General features: G+C 38.9%; 1 protein-coding gene across 2 annotated transcripts in view; it reads right to left on the bottom strand.

The window, feature by feature from the left end:
• RAPGEF5 (Rap guanine nucleotide exchange factor 5) overlaps positions 1-21,602 on the bottom strand; it is a 154,805-nt gene extending 133,203 nt beyond the window's left edge. For both annotated transcript variants that reach the window (XM_081800431.1, XM_081800432.1), the window contains exons 1-2: positions 21,524-21,602; positions 2,226-2,274 (exon numbers count right to left, since the gene is read on the bottom strand). In XM_081800431.1, the coding sequence (XP_081656557.1) occupies positions 2,226-2,274; positions 21,524-21,577 (103 nt within the window). In that variant the 5' untranslated portion in view covers positions 21,578-21,602. The remainder of the gene's footprint in view (positions 1-2,225; positions 2,275-21,523) is intronic.
• Positions 21,603-22,858: the final 1,256 nt, after the last annotated feature.

Below are 22,858 nucleotides of genomic sequence, written 5' to 3'. Positions count from 1 at the left end.
GAACATTTTACTATATTAATTCTTTAAAATATAATTTTAAAGCTATTTAAACATTCCATTACATTGATCAATTTTATTATTTCTCTACTACAAGGACTTAATGATTGTTTCTAATTTCTTATTGTTAAAAAAAAAAATCGCAATAGATTCCTTCTACCTGAATCTTCACATGCATCTCTGATTATGACCTCCAGTCATGGAGCTACTGGATCATAGAGTTAGGGCTTTTAGAACACACTGAAACATTGCTTTTCTGTAAAACTATGATTTTATGTCCCCACCATTAGTGTACATGTGAGAGACCATTTCATTCTGTCCTAAGTAGCCTCCAAAGTTGTGTTCACACTCCAAGCTCCATAGATCAAATGAGTAAGGAAGACAGATATAACTTCATGCAGTCATATCAAGGTTTACTAAATTAACTTCCCCCCCCAACCACAATCTTTTATTTTGCATGCTCTAACATGTGTGGGTCTTACTTACTTCTCTTCATCTCCAGAAAGTTCGAACTTCTTAGCCTGACATCCCAAATCCACCTCTTTTTGCCCTGTTCACTTGGCTCTAGTTACTCATACCTCTTTGCTATTCCTCAAGCACATTTTGCACACCTCTGCCCAAATGCTCTTGTTTGGATATCCACAGGGCTCCCCCTACACTGACTTCAGGTCTTTATTCAAATGTCCCCTACCAGAGGGCCTTCCATCCCACCCTGTGTGAATTAGTAACCCTCTTCTCCAGCCTCCCTATCTATATTTATTTGCTCTGTTTTTCTCCCTTTTTCCTGAAACTTAAAAAAAAAACAAACAAAAAAACCCTACCTTCTACGGCACTGCCATTCCAACTCATACGGACTGTAAGTTTTGTCTCCTTATGATTACAGGAATGAAGAACAGCTCTAGCACAATTTATTTCTAGGCCCTCTCTCCCAAAACCTTCATATTGATGTCCTTTCTCCATCAGGCCTATCATATGTAATCCTATGCAAACAGCCATGATCCAATGCTGGCACTGAAGAGCCCTATTCACGCTGCCCGCTCTGTTCACTACCCTGGGGGTCAAGATGGCTGTTCTTTGCATCCTCCTCTCTACCTTTATGGCACGCAGTCTCTGTGTCCTCTCCTCAGCCAAATCAACAAAGAGATTACATATGATAAGCTAATTCACACTAATGTGTGTTTGATTCAAAAAGTAACTGAGGGAAAAGCAAACTCTTAGAGTTTCTAAGTGTAGAAAGAAAGATGTAAAATGCATGGTTTGTGTTTTCAAGACATCTCTGTTCCATTTATTTCTTCGATTTTTGTCATGTCTTTGATTTTCTCATAGTCTTTCTGCCTGAAAAATCTTATTCCAATTTACCATGATCCAAGTAGCACCTCCCTTCAGTTTGTCATTCTATTCAGCATTGACCTCCTCCCTCTGAACAGCAAACGATGCCTCCTTCTCGCACTCTTCCTAAGTGTTTTTCTACCTCAATGAGTCTCCATCTCATATTGAATTTCACCAGAGTATGGCTTTCTCTCCTTCAAAATATATCTGAAAGCTCCCTTTTCCTTTCCACATATCGCTTCCAGATTGTGTCCTACAGGTATCAGGGATCAGATCCACGCAATTAGTCCTACATAAAATGCTTGCTTTTATTATTTTTTTATTATTTTTTATTTTTTTAAAGATTTCATTTATTTATTTGAGTGAGAGAGAATGAGAGATAGCACGAGAGGGAAGAGGGTCAGAGGGAGAAGCAGACTCCCCGCTGAGCAGGGAGCCTGATGTGGGACTCAATCCCAGGACTCCAGGATCATGACCTGAGCCAAAGGCAGTCGCTTAACCAACTGAGCCACCCAGCGCCCCAAATGCTTGCTTTTAAATGTCATTAAACAATTATTTTTAGAAGAAACTCCTTTGAGATGAAAAACATACCCTTAAACAAAGACCACCTTCGTGTTATTTTCCTCTGTCATTATGATAGGTAAATGCTATGTGGTTTGCTTTCTTGGGTTGTGTACTTAGACTTTCTTCATGGCTGCAATGGACTACAAATGTATTTTTTATTTTTAATTTCATTTTTCCTTGAAATATGAAATAAATTAAAGCAAAGCAGTGAAATTTTAAGGAACTGTGCTATTTCAATGGCAGAATAGATAATTTTAAAAACAAACGGTGATACTTCTCTGCATTCTGCATCAAAACTTCCTGAGATACACACAGCCCCAGGAAAAACTACTCACCAGATTTCCTTGCTTTCAAAGCAATAACAGCTGCTAGTTCTCTCTGCACCTAGTAAGATATTAGGGGGAAAAAATAAAATTAGAATAAGAAAAATGTAGTTATCAAAAGCAGTACTTCATGTTTAGGTATGCACCAAAATTAAGAGTTACTGCAATGAAAGTTAAGTTTGCTGTCATGCTTTGGGGTTTTGTTTGTTTTTAGTATCAGGGAAAAACCTCTGCATAGGAATTTTAGGCCAAAAATCTGGAAGAATCATATTGACTTACTTTCAAAAGAAATTAGACAGTCGTCAGAATGTATACACTGTAAAATATTGGTATTTTTGATACGATTGTGGGAAGAGACTCAAAATTGTAACTGTAAAACATATAGAAATACTATAAGTAACCAATTATTAAAACATGCATGATACCTTGGCAAAGTTACTAAATATTATTTATCCCTCAACGATTGTAGCTTATCTAGAAATTCTAGAAAAATTAAATAGGTGGTCCTGGTGTAACTGGGTCTCTACTCAAACACTATCAATGCTCATTTGAAGTCTGACAGGTTTACGGCAACCATTTTGGAAAATATGCCCCAGAAAAGCAAGTGCCATCGACTCACAGGGTAGGTGAAATGGGAACAGACAAGACGGCCTTTAAAATCCTAAGTGCCTTCAACCCCACTTATTTGTCTGCTTGCTCTCTCTCTCCAACCCCCTCCCCCAAATCTGAATGCTTAAATCCTTTCCTAAAAGCATTCCCAAAGAGGACCATAAAACAGAGACAAAAAAGATAATCATAGTCAATTTCAAAGATAAGATAAAAAAAAAAAGATACCATGAAGATAATCTTCGGGAAATCTATGTTCAGCAACAATAAAAATTCCATAATGAACAAGCTCATTCCTCTCTAGGACAGTCTTTTAAGCGTAGAAGTACGAATGCGTTCAGGTGTTTGGAGGTGCTGGTGAGTTTGGAAGTGTCCTGCAGCTTATTACACTAATGACATTTTAAAGGGAGAATACTACAAGTTCAAGGTTACATAAGACTTGCCATTGAAATTAATCTAATTTATATTCATTTACTTGAAGGCGAAAGTAGATCTATATGCTAGACTCTGGGTCCCCGCTGCGGACTGCTCTCACAACAGCCACGATCATCGCCCCTGAGGAAGGCAGCTTCCCCCACCACTGCTTTACTGCTGTGTTGTCCCCGCCTGGCTAATATGCATGCCATGCAAAAGGGCATACTCTTCATTTAGCCCATTCTTTGATACCTTCAGACTCTCTCTTTCTGGAAAATTATACAGTAATGAGAAGGCCATTCAGTCCCTCTTCAACCCTGGGAGTCTCAGCTCTGAAAATGCTCATGGTAGGAAAATTTGCAGTTGAACAACTTAGGGAGAAAAAGAGGGCCATGGGAAAGAGAAGGGTTACTTGACCACAGAAAAACCTTTACAAATACTCGTATGGGTAGTCACATAACAACAGCCACACACTAAAAACATCATTTATTGCATACTTTATGTATCTGTAATGTATCCCCCTCTCTATCCAGGATTTTCCTCCCTCACAGCGTCACAAATACTTGGGGCTGGGGGCAAAGATGCAGACTATAAACATCCCCTGGAATCTTGTCCACGGCTTCCTGATTTTATGACCTCGCAGGGAAGATCCCACCCTGGCTCAGGGCCAGGAAGAAAGAACAGATGGGAAAAGATGTCGGAGACAGACCCCTTCGTTTGCTTACAGAAGATCAAAAACAGTCTTCCTCACCCTTTTCTAAGTTTTCCAAACCTGAAATTCTCTTCAGCAGATCTTCAGTTTTTCTTTCTCTAATTAGAAATGTCTCAAAATACAAAGAGCTCAGAAAAGGACGGTATTAGATTCCCAACTTCGTGTAACACATCATCTTTTCAAAGATGCAGTGGGGCAAGAAAGGGAGGAAGGGGATGCGTGAGGAAAGGACACCACATTTCGGCAGAGCTGGAAGGAGGGGTGAGAGGGCAACGAGAGAGACAAGAACTTCACAGGTGAATGTTGAAGGAACCTAAGTTTAAAAAAAAAGTTTTAAAGTAAATGAGATTACTCTACAGAACCACACAAAGTCCCCTGAGTGTCTGCAGTCAGGGAGGATTTCAGAGTGTGTTATGCAGAGTGGGGTGTGGAACAGCTTCCATGTTTCTGCCCGAGGATGGAGGCTTTTGACAAAAACTCCAAGGGTAGGTATTCTTCCTACAAAACACAAAGGACAAAGTGCTGATCAAGCAAAAACACAAACTAGCTAAGATCTGATTACATGTTCCTATAGCATCTCCACAGAACCTTTTTTTTTTAAGCACACTGTCAAGTATTTAATCATTTTCGAATGAATGACTAATTCCTGTCTTCTGGATGGAAGCTCCACTGAGGCAGGGACCTGTTTGTCTTTTTATGGTATTATCCAGAGCAATCACCGACAATCATTCATTGGCCCACAGGAGGAGGATGCATACACAACTTTAGGAAAAATGTGGGAAGGACCTAGGGGAGAGAAAAATGACAAGGGAAGGCATTCCCCACTAATAAGCTACTCCCAGCAGGAATCTTCAGAACAGAATATTAGAAGGACTCAGGGCTTCCTCTGCCAATAATTATTACTTTTATATTGAAAACTGAAACTCTAAGCAGCTGCAGAAACAGAAACTAGAATTTTCTAGGAAGGGACTGGTTGGCACTGAACACAAAGTTCTAGCACCAAAACTTCGGACGGCCGGGATACCGGCCCATATTCTGACAACTTCCTGAGATACCCCGAGCAAAAGCCATCCAGCTGTGAGATACTCCAGAATTCCTGACAGTCAGAAACTGTTTGAGATAATAAATGTGTAGTTCCAAACCACCAAAGTTTGAGGTAGTTTGCTCTACTGAGGAGTCTTTTATAAGAAAATGACTATTTTTCTGGGCGCCTGGGTGGCTCAGATGGTTAAGCGTCTGCCTTCGGCTCAGGTCATGATCCCAGCGTCCTGGGATCGAGTCCCGCATCGGGCTCCCTGCTCCTTGGGAGCCTGCTTCTCCCTCTGCCTCTCTCTCTGTCTCTCATGAATAAATAAATAAAATCTTTAAAAAAAAAAAAAGAAAATGACTATTTTTCTACTTGATCTACTCATGTTATTGGTTAACCTTAGTTTCTCTGTGATTGAAATGAACCCTCTTCTTAGATCAGGCTCAAGACATGTACGCATGCACAGCCAAGAGCCACATTCTGATACTGGCCCTTGTTTTTATTTAATGTGGGTGCTAATCCACTGCCTGGGTAAGTGGAAGAAGGATGCATTATTACCTTGGCCTTCCCTATCACAACCCTTCCCCACTATGATCTGCAGCCCCTGCGGCTAGATGTAGTTCAGAATTCAAACTTTTATCCATTTCAGAAAAGGATCCTATCTATGTCACATCCTCAGGGAGGTCTGGGGCAGCAACTCATCATCAGAAATCAGACACATGAATATATTTCTGCAGTGAAATGTGTAATTATTCATACCAAACGAGACAATGGAAAACTAGAAAAAGCCTCGGGATTTTCCACTGTATATGTTCAGAGTAGGTTAGATTTTGTCACCAAGTACGGAGAAACTTGTTGTCCAGAGCTTTTGTATTTCAGAGGTGAATAATAGATGGTAAACCTCTACAAATTGTTCACTAAAAGCTTCTCTCCCTCATTTTTTCCCTTCATGTTTCCTCTTGTCAAATAGCTATGGAGAAATGCTTTCTTTAACTAGCTTGGATTTTCATCAATCTATTTCAGCAGTTCCCAAGCCTGACTGCACATTAGAATCACTTGGGGAGCTTTAAAAAACTACTGACCCTGAGCCCCAACTAAGTCAGCCTCTCTGGGGGAGAGCCCAGGCATCAGTACTAGCTGCTGTTGATGTTTCAAAGGTCCCTAAGTGATTCCAGGCTGTATGCAGGGTTGACAATCACTGCTCTAATCAATAAGGTATCTTAGTTTTCCCAAGACTCAACCTTTTAATCTTAGAATCATTTCAAATGGCAATCCATCTTTACTTTGTATGTTGTTCTACTCTAATTTAATTCATTTGTAAAGGAACATGGCCTTCCCTGTATTCTAGCTATAGAATTATGCTATAATCCAATCAAATGATAAGATTCAGTTACTACATCAGCAGTTTCATAGATACCAACTACTCAAGTACAAGGAAAACTGCAAGGACACTTTTTAAGAAGCTGAAACTTTAATTGAAAACATAATTGACTCAACATGCAAGAGCACTAAATAATTAAAAACACATCTGTAGCTTAGGGTATATTTGCTCTTGTGAATATTTACATAGATAGGGTAATTAAGGGACTAAGAAGACATTCCTCGAAACTTTCCCTCTCCCCTTGTTACCCATCAGAAACATGCTGCAATATTTTAAACTTCTTCAACAATCAGACTGTTCACAAAATAGCCCTGAAATTCAACAAGAGTAAGAGCCAGTCTTACTTCTAGCATTTTGTCTTCTCTTCTCTTTGGCACTTTAATTGTGCCTTCAGCCCCCAAATCCAAATGCTCACGAAGTTTTTTTGTGGCAATGCCAAGACTGAAGAGGCAAAAGAAAAGTGTCAAATGCAAACTCTGAGTGCCAGGGAGCATCTCTGGGACAGGTTAACTGAGAAGACACGGAGGAAGAAGCCCTTAAAAACCAAGCTGGATAGAATGAAGGTCATTTTGGGGAGACAGATCAAGTGTGGCAAAGTCTTAGCTAACCAGAGCATTGTCCTTACAAACTAACTTTGAATAAATCGCCAAAGATTTCCTAAAGGTTTCAAGTAAATCTATTTTAGAAACATTTAAATTTTGATACCATGATAGAAATGTTTTACAAACATAGAACCTATTTTCTCAATTTCCTCTATTAAATGTAAGAAGAAACATTATTCAATTCTCTTCCCTGTTCTATTCCCAAATATACTCACTTTTAAACCACTATAAAATCTTAAGCTAGTAAGGACATGAAGAACTCCAGAAAGAAACAAATATGTATGCTCCTTAATCAACACGCTTTGAGACAAGACACAAACTGAGCAGTGAGGGTGGCTAGACCTTTGTCCTATGAAGGAACACCCATGAGCTAAGTTACAATTTCCTTTGTTCCTTCCTCAGAAGCCTCTTTTCCTCTTTCCAAATTCATTATTTTGTTCCAAAGAACTAATATTGCCACAAGCCTGACACATGGATAATCTTGCAATTATCTGTTATTAGAAAACCAATAATTAGAAACCAATAATTAGAAAATTAAGAAAGTTGTTTATACATCTGTCCAGACACTACTGCTCTCCATCTAACAGTTTATTTAACAAATAGTTGTTTTCCCAGTAATTGCTGTCACCACATCAAAGATGTATTTGTTAAGCATACTGGGATGATAAAATATGCTTACTCATCTATTTCAAGGCTATTAGGGATATTTAAAAATCTTTTATGTAGAATATTCTGTTGAACATATACAGATAGGCCTATTAATTTTATTATAACATAGACAACAGCTGACCGTTCAAAGACCAATATATATGTAGAAGTGGCCTGAAAGCAACAAGATGCGTTAGAATGAATTCCTCCACTTAAGTTTTTAAATCTGCTATTTAAGTTGGCTATATGTATATACATCTACTTTGACAGAGCTTCACATTAAAAAGATCTGGTAGTTTTTAGGTGATCACAAGCATAGTGTGAATTAACAATGGAAATGAGATTACTTAGAATAAATAACAATGTGTTTAGGAATATTATGAAAAGATGACATTCAGACCACCAAAAAAAACCCCAAAACTGGTAGAATCCAGAAAGATCAACATCTGGGTTGTATTCGGTGTGGAGCATCATCTGTTTAGGTTCATGAGGAGGAGACAGGAGGAAACTAGGGGATAGCCACCTCCTTGTAGCTAAATGCGCTGGATGCAGCACTCTTTATTTACCTCGTCCTCTCTGTAGGATTTGACATTGTTACCTCTTCTCTTCTTAACCACTAGGATTTCATGATACTGTATACTCCAGGCTTTTCTCTTTCCTCTGGCTGCTATTTCTCTTCTCCCAAGGCTCTACTTTTCTTCTACCTTTAAATTTTGATACTCCTTAGCAATCTATCCTCAGCCCGCTAGACCTTCTTCTCTTTCTGTTCATTCTCCATAGGTCATTTCATTTACTCACAGTGCTTCAATTATATTTGTATCTCTAGGGCCATTCACCTTCCGGACCTAAATGTTCCACGAGTAGCTCAAACTCAACATTTCCAAATATGAAGTCACTTTCTTACCACTTCTTCATACCCCATATAATTGCTCCATGTCCCACATACCAAGTCAGTGAATGGTAGCACCATGCACCCAGGGTCTTAAGCCAAAAACTGAGGTGTCCCTGACTTAGCTCAGCCCACCATCTTTTCCCATTCAGACTGTTGTTCCTAACTCTTCTCTCTTCAAATCATATGATTCTTTACAGCAAAACTAATCATCTTACAAAATAAATTTTACATTATATCTCTTGCTAAAAAACTCTTCAAATACTTTTCCATGACACTATGACAGAGTCCAATGTCTAACACTGCATATGTAGTATTCTTCTGATCTGGTCTTTAGTATTATCTCTATCTCCACTGCTTCTCTCAAAAAAAATCTATGTTCAAAAAAAAAAAAAAAGTCAATACTCCAGTCTTAGGAAAACAGAACTCTTATATTCTCTGAAAGGACCATGCTCTTTCCTCAATTGGGCCTTTCCACATGTTCTTCTCTCTGTCTGGAATGCCTCTCCAATTCCCCACTTTGTGTGACTGTCACTTACTTGTCCTTCAGGTCCCTCCTTAGTTACTGTCTTCTCTTGAATGCTACCCATCTCCCCCAGTGGGGCCACATCCTCCTTGCTTATACCCCAATAACATTTACCTCAATTATAAGGCTTTCACAGGCTAGTGAAATCTCCCCTTTAGTTGGGGGTCCCCAATAGTTTATTATAAGGCCCCTGAAATGAACTCCTTTAGTCATCATTCTGACCCTGGTTCTTGGTACCACTCACAGTATGTACGTTTGTGCTTGAGAATAGAAGTGAAGTGTCTGTAGTTGCTGCAGAGAAGAGAAGACTTAGGGGGAACATGATCATGAGCTTCAGATATTTGAAAGGTGGAAGGTAAGATTCAGGCCAATGGAGTGAAGTTACGAAAAAGTATGTTTTAGCTCTAAGAGCTTTCAAATAATCAGAGCTGTCCACCGTGGAAATGGTCTACCATGTGAAGTTCAGTAGAGGATGCTTTATAGGGGAAGGTAAAGATCAGAAGCACTCAGACTAAAGGGCTGTTCTAAAGATTTGTTTTACCAATGCCTCCTTTCCAAATCATTCACTACCAAAAGAGAACAAGCACAGGTCTCCTGTAGGTAGTGGTAACTGTCAGCTTACAGTTGAAAAGTTGGTGGTGTCACAGCCATCTAACCCACTCAACAGAGATAAAGGTGGTACAAATCTTAAACAGATGAGAAATAACTGCTGGGAGCCTTTTCTTGGAAATCTCATAAATTTCATGATACAAATTGCAGGAGAAGCTACAGAGGTACTGGTTGAAAGAAATCTGAAAAGGGCAAGCTAAACAACACTAACATCTTCTCCGAAGAACAGGTGTATCTGCTCCTTCAGTCTTCAAAACTGCTCTTACTGCTTCTGATCACTGATTTCCCCAAAGCCCTAACTGCTGGGCAGTATTAATTCTTGACAAATAAAAATATCATATATATGAAATGTATTTTAAGTTAACAATTATATGTTGGACAATCTGATTTTAGTTATAATAACCAAATAAAACATTATGTTTATTTCCTTTATATTTTTAGGTTTTTTAAAAGATTTTATTTATTTATTTGAGAGAGAATGAGAGAGAGAGAGAGAGAGAGCATGAGAGGGAGGGAAGATCAGAGGGAGAAGCAGACTCCCTGCTGAGCAGGGAGCCCGATGAGGGACTCGATCCTGGGACTCCAGGATCATGACCTGAGCCAAAGGCAGTTGCTTAACCAACTGAGCCACCCAGGTGCCCCTATTTTTAGTTTTTATTTCTCGTTATTTTTTCCACTTTCTGGTAAGCCCAGAGTATTTTCAATCTATACCACATTTAAATAATTCTTCAGTGGATTTAGAGCTTATTTAACAAAGTTGTCTTTAAGGACATAATATAACTTGCAAACTCAGTTCTTTTATTCCTTATTACATGTCTGTCCTTACATGGTAGAATATCCTTTCTCGGTCATTGCACTTTTCAGAGGTAAGGTTCTCAACTGCAGCAACAGTGTAACTGTAACACCAGTCAGGTCCCAGAAATTCTAAGGATCTCCTATCTGCATGGATGTTACATTAGGAACACCTGTATTTGAATGAATTCAGATCAACTAAAACCCTTTCCAGTCAGAAAGTCCATCTATAAAATGGCTAACATGGGAGGGCTCCCTGGAAGAACAGATTCAGAGCTTAAGATGCAAAAGCCTGAAATAGGAGAAGGAAATCTCCATTTATTTTATGTCAACTTTGGAAGAAGTTTTAGGATCCCAGTTTGTGGGGTGGAGTCACAGCCTTCTACCTGTGATTGATTGTTAGAATCAAACTAGTTAACGCCTAAAGCATCCAGAACAGTGCCTGAAACTATCAGCATCATATTATTGTAATTAATATAGTTGAGCTTTACAATAAATATAATAAGGATCCAGTCCTTAATTACTTTAGTACTTCATATGCTTAAGACCCTCCTTCTCACCTGAATTATACTCCTTGACAACCAGTGTTGTCCCTGCTTATTACTTTCTACCTACCTATCCCCCTGCTCCACTGCAACTCGCATAAAAGGACTGATGGGTTTCATTGAAAAGTGGTGAACTGTGTTTAAAGTGTTTGTATTTTCAGAATTTACTTTAAGAATAAACTTTTTTTTTAAAGATTTTATTTATTTATTTATTTGACAGAGAGAAACACAGCGAGAGAGGGAACACAAGCAGGGTGAGTGGGAGAGGGAGAAGCAGACTCCCCACTGAGCAGGGAGCCCGATGCGGGGCTCGATTCCAGGACTCTGGGATCATGACCTGAGCTGAAGGCAGACGCTTAACTGACTGAGCCACCCAGGCACCCCAAGAATAAACTTTTAAATGTCCACAGAATTCCCAAGATTTCACAAATGTATGAAGGCCAGAATTTAGTTTTAGAAATTCACTTTTTTTTAAAGATTTTATTTATTTGTCAGAGAGAGAGAGCACAAGCAGGGGGAGTGGCAGGCAGAGGCAGAGGGAGAAGCAGGCTCCCCGCTGAGCAGTGAGTCTGATGTGGGACTCGATCCCAAGACCCCAGAATCATGACCCGAGCCGAAGGCAGATGCTTAACAACTGAGCCATGCAGGCTCCCCTAGAAATTCACTTTCAAACTTCAGAGGTATCCATGAACTTAACTAGCTGTGGCCTGGCAGCTTGGATGTATGAGAGATTAATTGTTCTTTTATGAATTAAGAGACTTGTGGGTATATATTCAACAAGGAATGTGTATTTATTTTGTATTTCTGCCATTGCAAACTACCACCCATTTATTGGCTTAAAATGACATCCATTTATCATCCCACTTTTCCATAGGTCAGGAGTCTGGGTACAGGGTGGCTCAACTGGATCCTCTGCTTAGAGACTCACAAGGCCAAAATCAAGGCATGGGCACAGCTGTATTCCTTACTGGAGGCTCCGGGAGAGAAGATGCTTCCAGGCTCATTCGGGTTGTTGGCAGAATCCAGTTCTTGCATCTGTAAAACTGAGGTGCCTGTTTCCTTGCTGGACCCTGGCAGCCTGCCCTGAGCTCCTGAGACCTTTCTCTGGTCCTTGTACATGGGATCCTACTTCTCACTTCCAGCCATGCCACCCTGAATCCTTTCCATGCTTGGAATTCTTTCTTACCTTCTCTTCTGCCATTTCTCTGACTCCTGCCAGAGCAACTTCTTTGTTTTTAAGGGCTCATGTGATTACACTGGGTCCATGTAGACAATCCATGTCTGAAGCCTTAATTATAACTGCAAAATCTCTTTTGCTATGTAATGTAATATTTGCAGGTGTCAAGTAATGTATTCATCTTTGGAGGACCATTCTCTCTACTAAAGAATAGTGACACAGATCCTCGGAGCCTTCCAAAAAATTATCCCTGAACACTTTTTAGGGCCTTGTCATAACTTGTCAATACAGCCTAGTTCTGGAACATGATTTGCCTGCTATAAAATCAGAGCGTATCTCTGAGTTCACACGAGGGAACCAGAAGACCTTAAGAACCAGTCTGAATGAATTTCTCAATTGCTAAACTATGCAGCCATGTTTACCAGTATTTAATGATTCCTAACAAGTTAAAAATTAAAATACTATTTAATGTAACTTCATAGGTCTCATTTCATAAGATTGTTTAAATAAGAAGAGAATTCTATAATCAAATCCTATACCCAACTTTCTGAGACCTATTCAGTAACTCTGAAGTATTTTAAGTGAAGACAATGTGGAAAATAGCTTTTTGAACCCTAAACTGTTATTTTAAATTAATGTGGACTCTTAATACTTCCTACTTTTTTTTTTTAAGATTGATGTATTTATTTGTGTGTGTGAGAGAGTTGGGGAGGAACGGCAAAGGGAGAGGAAGAGAGAGAGAATCTCAAGCAGACTCCCCGCTGAGCATGGAGCCTGACTTGAGGCTTGATCTCATGACCCTGAGATGGTGACATGAGCCAGAAATCAAGAGTCAGACGCTCAACTGACTGAGCCACCCAGGCACCCCTATATTTCCTGTCTTAAATACTCCATCTCTCTAATGTGAATAATACATCTTGCTCTGGGAGACTGAAATATGACAGTGCACGAAAAGCGTTAGCAGAATGCCTGCACAAGGTCAGGACTCAATAAATATTAGCCAGTCTTAGCCTTTTACCCATTTCTCACTTGGTCTTCTTAAACCAACAGCATGCTGATAAATGACATCTGCAAGCAAGTTTCTTCAATAATTTCCTCCCACAGAAGTTCATCTCTGCATTGTTTATAATAGCAAAAGATTGAAAATAACCACAATGCCCAGAACAGGAGATAATGAAAAATCCATGGAACACGATACTTTAGAGCCACAAAAATGCCATAGGAGGAGCTTTTCAGCACTGAAAACATATTTGGTGAAAAGTACAGACCACAAAATAAAAGGGTCTTTTTTTTTTTTTTTGTAAAAAGTATACATACAAGAAAAATAACCTAGGAACTAATAAATACTGAAGTTAATAATGAGTTACTAATGAATGGTTCCATTATGGGAATTTTTTCTATTGTGGAATTTTTTAAATTGCAAAGTCTTTATGTTCAAACAATCCAAGTGTCAGATAAATAAAAGAGAACTGCAAACATAACCCACAGTAATGACAACTCACTATCAGCTTTACCATCATTTTGACATTTACAAATATAGCAGTGGAACTCACATTATCTCTACCCAGTATTCACATAAAATTTCATTATATACTTAAGTTCTACAACAATATAAAATAACAGGAACTAAGTCAAAATCTACCTTATTCCATCATTAACAAAAACTCAAGTAATTTTCACTCTTTTATATGCCTCCTGGTCCTTCTGCACATATGGACATATTGTATAAAGCTATAACATTGCCTTCAGGATGCAAAATTACATTTCCTCTAAGCAGCTATAAGAAGTTCTATTTTAAACAAATGCACAAAACAGCAACTAATACGAAATGTTCATGAATCATCCTCTTAAAACTTTCAACTTCCCTCAGATAAGATTTCATGGTAACATTTTACAAACCCATGACGGTCAATATATAAATTGATAGCTGAATGGTGTATTTCTATTCCTCGTTAACTAAAAATGTCTAGGTTTTCTATGTGTATTGCACATCAAAATGCTTTTCCTCACCTTGGGAAGAGATACCCAAATACCATAATATACATGAATGCATACATGAACACACATACAAACACACACTTCTACTCCTATTCACAAGGGGTTTGTTGAGACCTACCTGTTTTATTCTTGAATGGGTTCTATACATTCACACCTTTCTGAAAAAATGTTTTTATTTTTATTTTTTTTTTTAAAGATTTTATTTATTTATTTGAGAGAGAGAGAATGAGAGAGAGCACATGAGAAGGGGGAGGGTCAGAGGGAGAAGCAGACTCCCTGCCGAGCAGGGAGCCCGATGCGGGACTCGATCCCGGGACTCCAGGATCATGACCTGAGCCGAAGGCAGTCGCTTAACCAACTGAGCCACCCAGGCGCCCATGAAAAAATGTTTTTAAATAAATGTTCCCTCACTGGCATCATTTCAGTAGGCAAAACAGCATGTATTATGTTGCTCACCAAAACCAAATTCTCAAGGCTAGAGTTAAATGAGATTACCACATAATCTGAGTATGCGCAGATGGTTTCTTTGGAAATAGAGGTAACTCGGTAATTAATGTTACAAAGTTGCGTGTGTGTGTACATGTGGCATTTAGGGATCTATTCCCAGGATGAAGAAAATCATTTTGGGCGCCTGGGTGGCTCAGTCATTAAGCGTCTGCCTTCGGCTCAGGTCATGATCCCGGGGTCCTGGGATCGAGTCCCACATCGGGCTCCCTGCTCCGCGGGAAGCCTGCTTCTCCCTCTCCCACTCCCCCTGCTTGTGTTCCCTCTCTCGCTGTGTCTCTCTCTGTCAAATAAATAAATAAAAATCTTTAAAAAAAAAAAAAAAGAAAATCATTTTGATGTGCAATAGATATAACACATTTAAGCATTTTTATTGACAAAGGATAGCAATCTATTATTCAACTGTCTGTTCAAGTACTGACGATCACGGTTTGGTGAAGTGTCACTGTGAGATCCTACCTGAGGAAAACTGCAGCTGTCCAAGTGGTCCCAGAGACCTATGATCCACACCCAAGGCCCTGTGGACACTCTAGCGGATGAGGGTAGCTCTAAAGAATAATGAGGAAAGGTACTGACGAGTCCTACGGCTCCTTATAAATAACAAGAACAATGAATACTGTGCCCCCAAATGTGCTACAATTCCTCTGGTGCATTTTTGATGATCTTTGAAACCAGGTCTGTCTTCTGGGGCCTCCCTTGACACTTTGTCTCAAAACTCAATCTATTTGGCCTTTCCCCAGATCACACAGTAGCTCTTAAGCCACTGGAAAAATTGGAGCCAAAGTAAGGATTCCAAGTAGGAATTTTATGTTCCCCGCAGATAAGAAATATAAAGTAACAAGATGTTCATGATCCTGTTGCAGTTGGCCGTTCGGAAAGTTAGTCATTCCCTGGGGGATTAATTTACTTTTATGCTCTAAGCAAACATGCCCGCTTGAGTCTGTGATAGACTAAGAAAAGGGAGATTAACTACACTCCATTTCTCTATTCCCCAGAAAAGGAGAGGCAGATAGCCAGGAAAAAGGGTGAGTGGAAACTAGCATTTCAGTGTTTTAAAAAATCTATCTCTACATATGGTAAAAATCATCACTGGATTGTGCTCATCATGTACTAAATGTGACTGAATCTTCCCCACTCTCACTAACCTAAGATTATTTCCAAACCTTGCTAACTTGGTGCACAATCTCTTAAGAGAATTCTAACTTTCTAAAGATTCATCAAAACCCAAATCCCATGCTATTTCTGCTTCCTGAACTGGTACCATCTTGAAAGCTGTCACTGTTATCTTCAGATACTACTATTCAAAAAGGGATTCCTCCAATGTACCAAACCCCACGTGTAGATTCATCAAGGACAAATGGAGGAAATTCTAGTCACCTTACATGCTTCCCAGACCCAGAAAGGGTATGAACAGAGTCCTGTGAAAGGCACATCCTTAAAGAAAATGACTGGGCTTCAGGTGAGATGGCAAAGGAGAGGAGATCCAAATATGCAAAAGCAGAACACAAGGACAGGCAACAGCAGAGGAAGGGGAGAGCCAGCAAGACAGAGCATCTTGAAAAGTTTGCATCCTTGAGTTCCATCGGGCACTGGATGAAACAAGATAACTGCCTGTTTATTAAGACCCAGTTCCTCATGTCTCTGTAACAAGTATTTCCCAAAAGAACTCTAAGGAAAAGACAAATTGGGTGAAGAATCAGACAAAGGCCTAAGTTTAGTGCAGGTCTTAGTGAATGAGAGTAAACCAGATCCGTTCTATCCAGAAAGTAGAATCCCAAATGTGAAAAAAAGTGAGAACAAGACTTGAACTACAAAGAATGCTAGAAATCACAAGAGAACAAGTTCACAGGTGATGTGAAAACTGATGGAGTTACATCACAACTTCTGGGCACTGAGCAGGAGAAGATGTTTTTGTGACACTGACAATGGGCAGCAGTCAGTTATAACCATGTTTTTTGTTCCTAGAGACGTGTTAAAAGAAATTTCATTGCAGGTTTCTTTTTTTCTAACACTTTCACCAAACATTATATATCCTAGCATGAATTTTTGCTTTGGGGGGGATTTATTTGCTTCAAGGTCTTCTAGAACTTGTAGCCAACACTCCATTTATAATTTGGGTTATAATTTTTTTTTCAGCTCAGTGGTACTTCTTGGAGGAGTGATACTATACCCTATGAGAAGGAATTTAGAAATTCTATTCAAAGCATTAAATGCAGAGCTTCTATGATAAAGTTGGATGAACTGAAGAAAATGAGAAAAGGGAGAGAGCAGTAACATACAGAGAAAATGAAACTGATGAGAATGATAAACCAAATCAGCTTTTAGAAGGAATACAAGGGAGTAAGAATGTCTAGTTAATGATCCCAGAATTTTAGATTTTGCCCTCCTCCTCAGTGATCTTTCCTCCTAGATTCAGCACAGTTGATATTTCATTTTTTAAAAAAGATTTTAAGTAATCTCTACACCTAACAGGGGCGCTCAAACTCACAACCCCAAGATCAAGAGTCACCCGCTCTACCAACGGAGCCAGCCAGGTGCCCCATGATTTGTAATTTTAATTCATCTCTCAAGATATGTCCACAAACTCTCCATCACTACCACTACCAGGTTAGTGTTTTATTACAGATACTCAGCACTGTTCTTTTTCACCATCTAAGTAATGGCTGACTCACTGGACCAAGCAGCACAGCATACCACAACACATGTCCCCTTGTTCTTCTGTAAGTGCCACTAATGTACCCATCCCACCAAATAGGCATCTAATACACATAATTCACAACTTAGCCTAATTTACATTACCTCAGTGGCTCGACAATTACACTGTGTGAACAAAAATCACAAATTTCAGTCAAGCCCAGGGAAGATATTTGTGTTTTCTTATCTCCAGAATTTCCATCATGAAAATTTAGCCTAAAGAAAGAGAAATAGCCTAATTGGGTTTGTTTTGGATGTTGGTCTTAAGTAAGCAAGAGATGGAAGCCCCCAATCAGCTTTATCTCCTACTCAACGATGCTCATGTTTCCATTTCCTGTCTTTGGACGTTTCCCAAGTATGCTCTTCAACTGACAACCTCTCTGTGACTGGTTCCTCTAACTTTAGCCCTGACCTCTCTAAGCTCCAGGTTCACATCTCCAGATGTTTCTTGAATATTTATATATTTTATATTTCTTTGTCCTCAAACTCAGCATGTTCAAACTCCATGTTTCCTTCCACATATTTTACTCAGCTTCCTAAGAGTATCATCACTTTTCCATTCTGAGTCCTCTTCTATCTTTACCTAGTCCTACTGATTTTTTAAAAATTCTTTATGCTCCTTTTTGAACTCATTTTTCTTTTTGTTCCCACAAAAATCACAATAAAGTAGGTATTCGGCAACCTCTCAATCAGTATCCCCACCTCCAACTCTACTTTTTCTTTCTTTCTTTTTTTTAAGTAAGCTCTATGCCCAATGTGGGGCTTGGTCTCACAACCCCCAGATCAAGAGTCACATGCTCTACTAACTGAGCCAGGTGCCCTTCATCTTTCTTTTTTCTTATGTATCTATTTCATTTTGTTAATCTGTTGTTCAAAAAGTCTTTCACTTTTCTTAACCAGGAGCTTCTTCTCTAACCAGTTGGCTCTACTCAGCATTTTCCCTTTCTCCTTTCTCCACCTGCACACAATAAACCCCACTGCTAGAGTACATGTCCTCCTAATTACCACATGTTCAAATCCTGACTGCCTTCAATGGTAGTTCAAGACTCTTTGATGAAGTTGTTACTGTTCTTGAATCTACTATCTATACACCACTATATTCAGTGCTCAATTGCCAATCACTTTGTACCTGAACTCTCTAAAAGTACTTGTCTTCCTGGTATGGCTGTAGGAAACATCTCACATGTCTTTGCTGCTTCTGAAACTATCCCGATAATATATTACATTACCAAAAAAATGAGGCATAGTTGGTAAGGAAACATGATTAGGAAGTAGAAAATTCTGAGTTCAGATTCTGGCTTTGTTCCTTTCTAGGTGAGTGACCTTGGGCAAGTTACTTTACCTCTACAAGCTTTCCTATCTATAAAACAGGGATAATGCCACCTATTTCATAGGGTTGTTGTGAAGTTTAGCAGAATGTATATGTATGTGTATATATGAATACATAGAATGTTTAACACTGTAACTGGTCCATAGTGAGTGCTTTCTAAAAAGATGGCTGTTATGATTTTGCACACAACAGGTACTCCTTTTTGGTCAATATTTTAAACTGCACAGTCTATAGATTCAGCAAAATCCCTATCAAAATTCCAATGGCATTTTTCACAGAAATAGAACAATTCTAAAATTTGCATCATACCACAAAAGACTCCAAAAAGCCAAAGGAATCTGGAGAAAGAAGAACAAAGCTGGAGGCATCATGCTCCCCAATTTCAAACTGTATCACAAAGCTACAGTAATCAAAACACTACGGTACTGACATAAAAACAGACACACAGATCAAAGGAAGAGAATAAAAAGTTCAGAAATAAACCCAAGCATATATGGTCAATTAATGTATGACAAAGGAGCCAAAAATATACAGTGAAGAAAGTATGATCTCCTCAATAATTGTACTGGAAAAACTGGACAGCTGCTGCAAAAGAATTAAACTAGATCATTTTCTTAAATCATAAAAAAAATAAATTCAAAATGGATTAAAGACTTGACTGTAAGACCTGAAACAACATAAAACTCTTAGAAGAAAATATAGGCAGTAACCTCCCTGACATTGGTCTTGGCAATGATTTTTTGGATCCAATACCAAAAACAAAAACAACAAAAGCAAAAATCAGTAAGTGGGACTATATCAAATTAAAAAGCTTCTGTACAGCAAAGGGAAACCACCAACAAAATAAAAAGGCAACTACTGAATGGGACTATTTGCAACTCATATATCTGATAATATTTACAAGTCATATATATATCAAATACAAGTCAATAGCAAAAAACCAAACAATCCAACTGAAAAATGGGCAGAAGACCCGAATACACATTTTCCCAAGGGAAGACAAACAGATGGCCAACAGGTACTTGAAAAGATGCTCAACACCACTAATCATCAGGGAAATGCAAATTAAAATCACAATGAGATATTACCTCCCACCTGTCCAAATGACTATAATCAAAAAGACAAGAAATAACAAATGTTGGAGAGGATATAGAGAAAAAGGAACTGTTGTGCACTGTTTGTGGGAATGTAAATTGGTGTAGCCACTCTGGAAAACAGTATGGAGGTGCCTCAAAAAATTAAAAATAGAACTACCATATGATCCAACAATTCCATCTCTGGGTATTTATCCAAAGAAAACAAAAACACTAGAAGATATATGCACCCCTACGTTCACTGCAGCATTATTTACAATAGCCAAGATATGGAAATAACCTGTGCCCATCGATGAATAGATAAAATAGATGTGATACACACACACACACACCACACAATAGAATACCACTTTGCCATAAAAAAAGAATGAGATCTTGCCATTGGTGACAACATGGATAGAACTTAAAGCATTTTGCTAAGTGAAATAAATCAGAGAGAGAAAGAGAAATAGCATGGGATCTCACATTCTCACATATATGTGTAATTTAAAACAACAACAACAGCAATAGTAAAAAACAAGCTCATAGATATATGGAACAGATTGGTGGTTGCCAGAGGTGAGAAGTTCAGGGGTCGGCACAATGGGTAAAGGGAGTCAAAAGGTAAACTTGCAGTTATAAAATAAGTCATAGTATGTACTGTACAGCATGGTGACTACTGTATATTTAAAAGTTGTTAAGAGAGAGCAAATCTTAAAAGTCCACATCACAAGAAAAAATATTCTGTAACTATGTGATGTGATGGATGTTAACTAGACTTATTGTGGTGATCATTTCACAATATATATACAAACACAAAATCATCAGGTTATATACCTGAAACTAATGTCTGTTGTATGTCATTTATGCCTCAATTAAAAAAAGGTTAAATAAAAAACTGCAAAGGTCACTTTAAATATTTTTTTCTTAACATGCTATCAAGATTCCATTTCACATGAAGCTTTATACCACCAATCACTGTATTTAGTAAAAAACTACTTTTCTAAGCTACATTCCAGAAGGGTAGGAAAGGCAACTTTTAACTTTCAAGCTGTGTGCAGATGCTAAGACCTGGTGTATAAAACTCTGTGAAAGATCAGTTTCATCCACGTACACATCCCAATCCAGCACAATTTTCAGCAATTACCATTTCAATAATGAAGTTAAAGCAGAACTGAAGAATCTTTGGAGAGGTTAGAAAAGTTTCCAAAAAGCCAAACCAATGGATAAATATTGTGTCTGGATAGTTAGAGTCTGTCAAAAACTAGGGCTCAATGATTAGCAACCATAGCTAGCTTTTTCTATTAAGAAGGGCATGAGCTTTTCCTCAACCAACAAGGTAATTACCAACTCTTGATTAGTGGTTTTAGAAAACAACCGATAATGCTGCAACCTAGTACGTTAGAAACCAACGACCTGGTCTTTTGTTGGTTGAGGTAATTCTTTTTTTTTTTCCCTAATGAAACATAAGGTCTTTTCTCCTTTGTGTGGCAGGTCACAACAATCCCTAGGTTAAGTCATACTGTACTTTGAAAATCAGATATCACGCCCCCGCTACGGTTCTGGAACTTTCCACCAGGAATATCTATGATCTTGCTGGAGAAGCTGCACTGAGGATAGCAAGTCAATGTCATGTCTCCTTCTGCCTTGATGTGGGCCTCCTACATTGACGTGCACCTACAGAGCAAGTTCCTCTCTGCATTGCTACCCAAACGCCTTCCTTTGAAGACCCTGGCCCTTCTTATTTTCTGCCCCCATAGGCAGGGAAAACTGCATGCCTTACCGCAGACGTTAGACGAGCGAGAATTTCATCACTGCTTTCTTCTGAGTCTTCCATTTTCTGATGAGACCTTTGAAAAACAAAGAATGATTTACTCTTAGTTGTGGTTGCTCAAATTTATCTACCAAGTTATGGGGAACACATGGCAAATAATGGCATTATTGTTTGTTTGTTTTTAAGATTTTATTTATTTGACAGAGAGAGACACAGCGAAAGAGGGAACACAACACTCACAGAGGGAGTGGGAGAGGGAGAAGGAGAAGCAGGCTTCCCGCCGAGCAGGGAGCCCGATGCAGGGCTCGATCCCAGGACCCTGGGATCATGACCTGAGCCGAAGGCAGACGCTTAACGACCGAGCCACGCAGGCACCCCAATGGCATTATTGTTTAATACATGAGTGAAAGTACCCATGCAGATAACGTGGTGTCAAAAATGCCAGGGGACCTAGCTCTGTTGCGGCCCAACTCTTCCTTCAAAATCAATTAGCAGGAACCTCTTTACAATATACCAATTAAATCCTGAGGGTCGAGTATTTGTCTCCAAATGGTATCACAGAATAGTTCCGACACATGAGATTTACAAATGTGGGCATGCACAAAGCATAAACAGATGTGAATGGAAGGTGGTTAAGTATCAAAATTCCCTCCTAGTCTAAATGGAGTCCAGATTTTGAAAATCTGACACATGAATTTCCCACTACATTTGAATTTCACCTAAAACAGAGTTGTTTTGAAGTGGTCTATTATAGGCCTAATACTGTGACAGGAATTATGTGGAATATAATAGCAGCAGAAGCTCTTCACTCTTTTTTAAAATATCAGAGCCTATACCTGAGAAGGCTCTAAGCTCTCAAAAAAAAAAAGACAGAGAGAAAATGCCATAGCCCGGTTGAGAAGCCAAGAAAATTGTGCATATGCTAAATAACTAAAGAGACATACAACATATAAGATCACTTTGTTTAGGGGAATCACCTTTGTAATGGAACTCATGAAAAAATTTTCACCACACAAATGTATACACTAATATATAAAATGATCTATTCCTTTTTTTTTAACTGAAGTATATTTGACACACAATATTACCTTAGTTTCAAGTGTACTAAAATTATCTACTTAAAGCAAATTTTATAGAATGACATTTTTTTCCTGGCTTGGTCAAAGAAAAAAAAAATTCATGCCAACTGATACATATGTCCTCGTCTCCCCAGATCTATTCCACAGCAATCCTTTCGACGCCTCCTGTGGACTCGGAGGGGTCGCCGGTAATTGCCCCACAGGGCGGTGTTATCAAAATGGCAGTGCTCCGATTGATTTCAGTCTCCGTAACTGCAGTGGGCCG

This window comes from Leptonychotes weddellii, chromosome 12, assembly GCF_054177405.1.
Source record: "Leptonychotes weddellii isolate Sample4059 chromosome 12, ASM5417740v2, whole genome shotgun sequence".
In the NCBI taxonomy this organism is placed as follows: Eukaryota; Metazoa; Chordata; class Mammalia; order Carnivora; family Phocidae; genus Leptonychotes; species Leptonychotes weddellii.
This window is presented reverse-complemented; position numbering and strand designations above follow the sequence as displayed.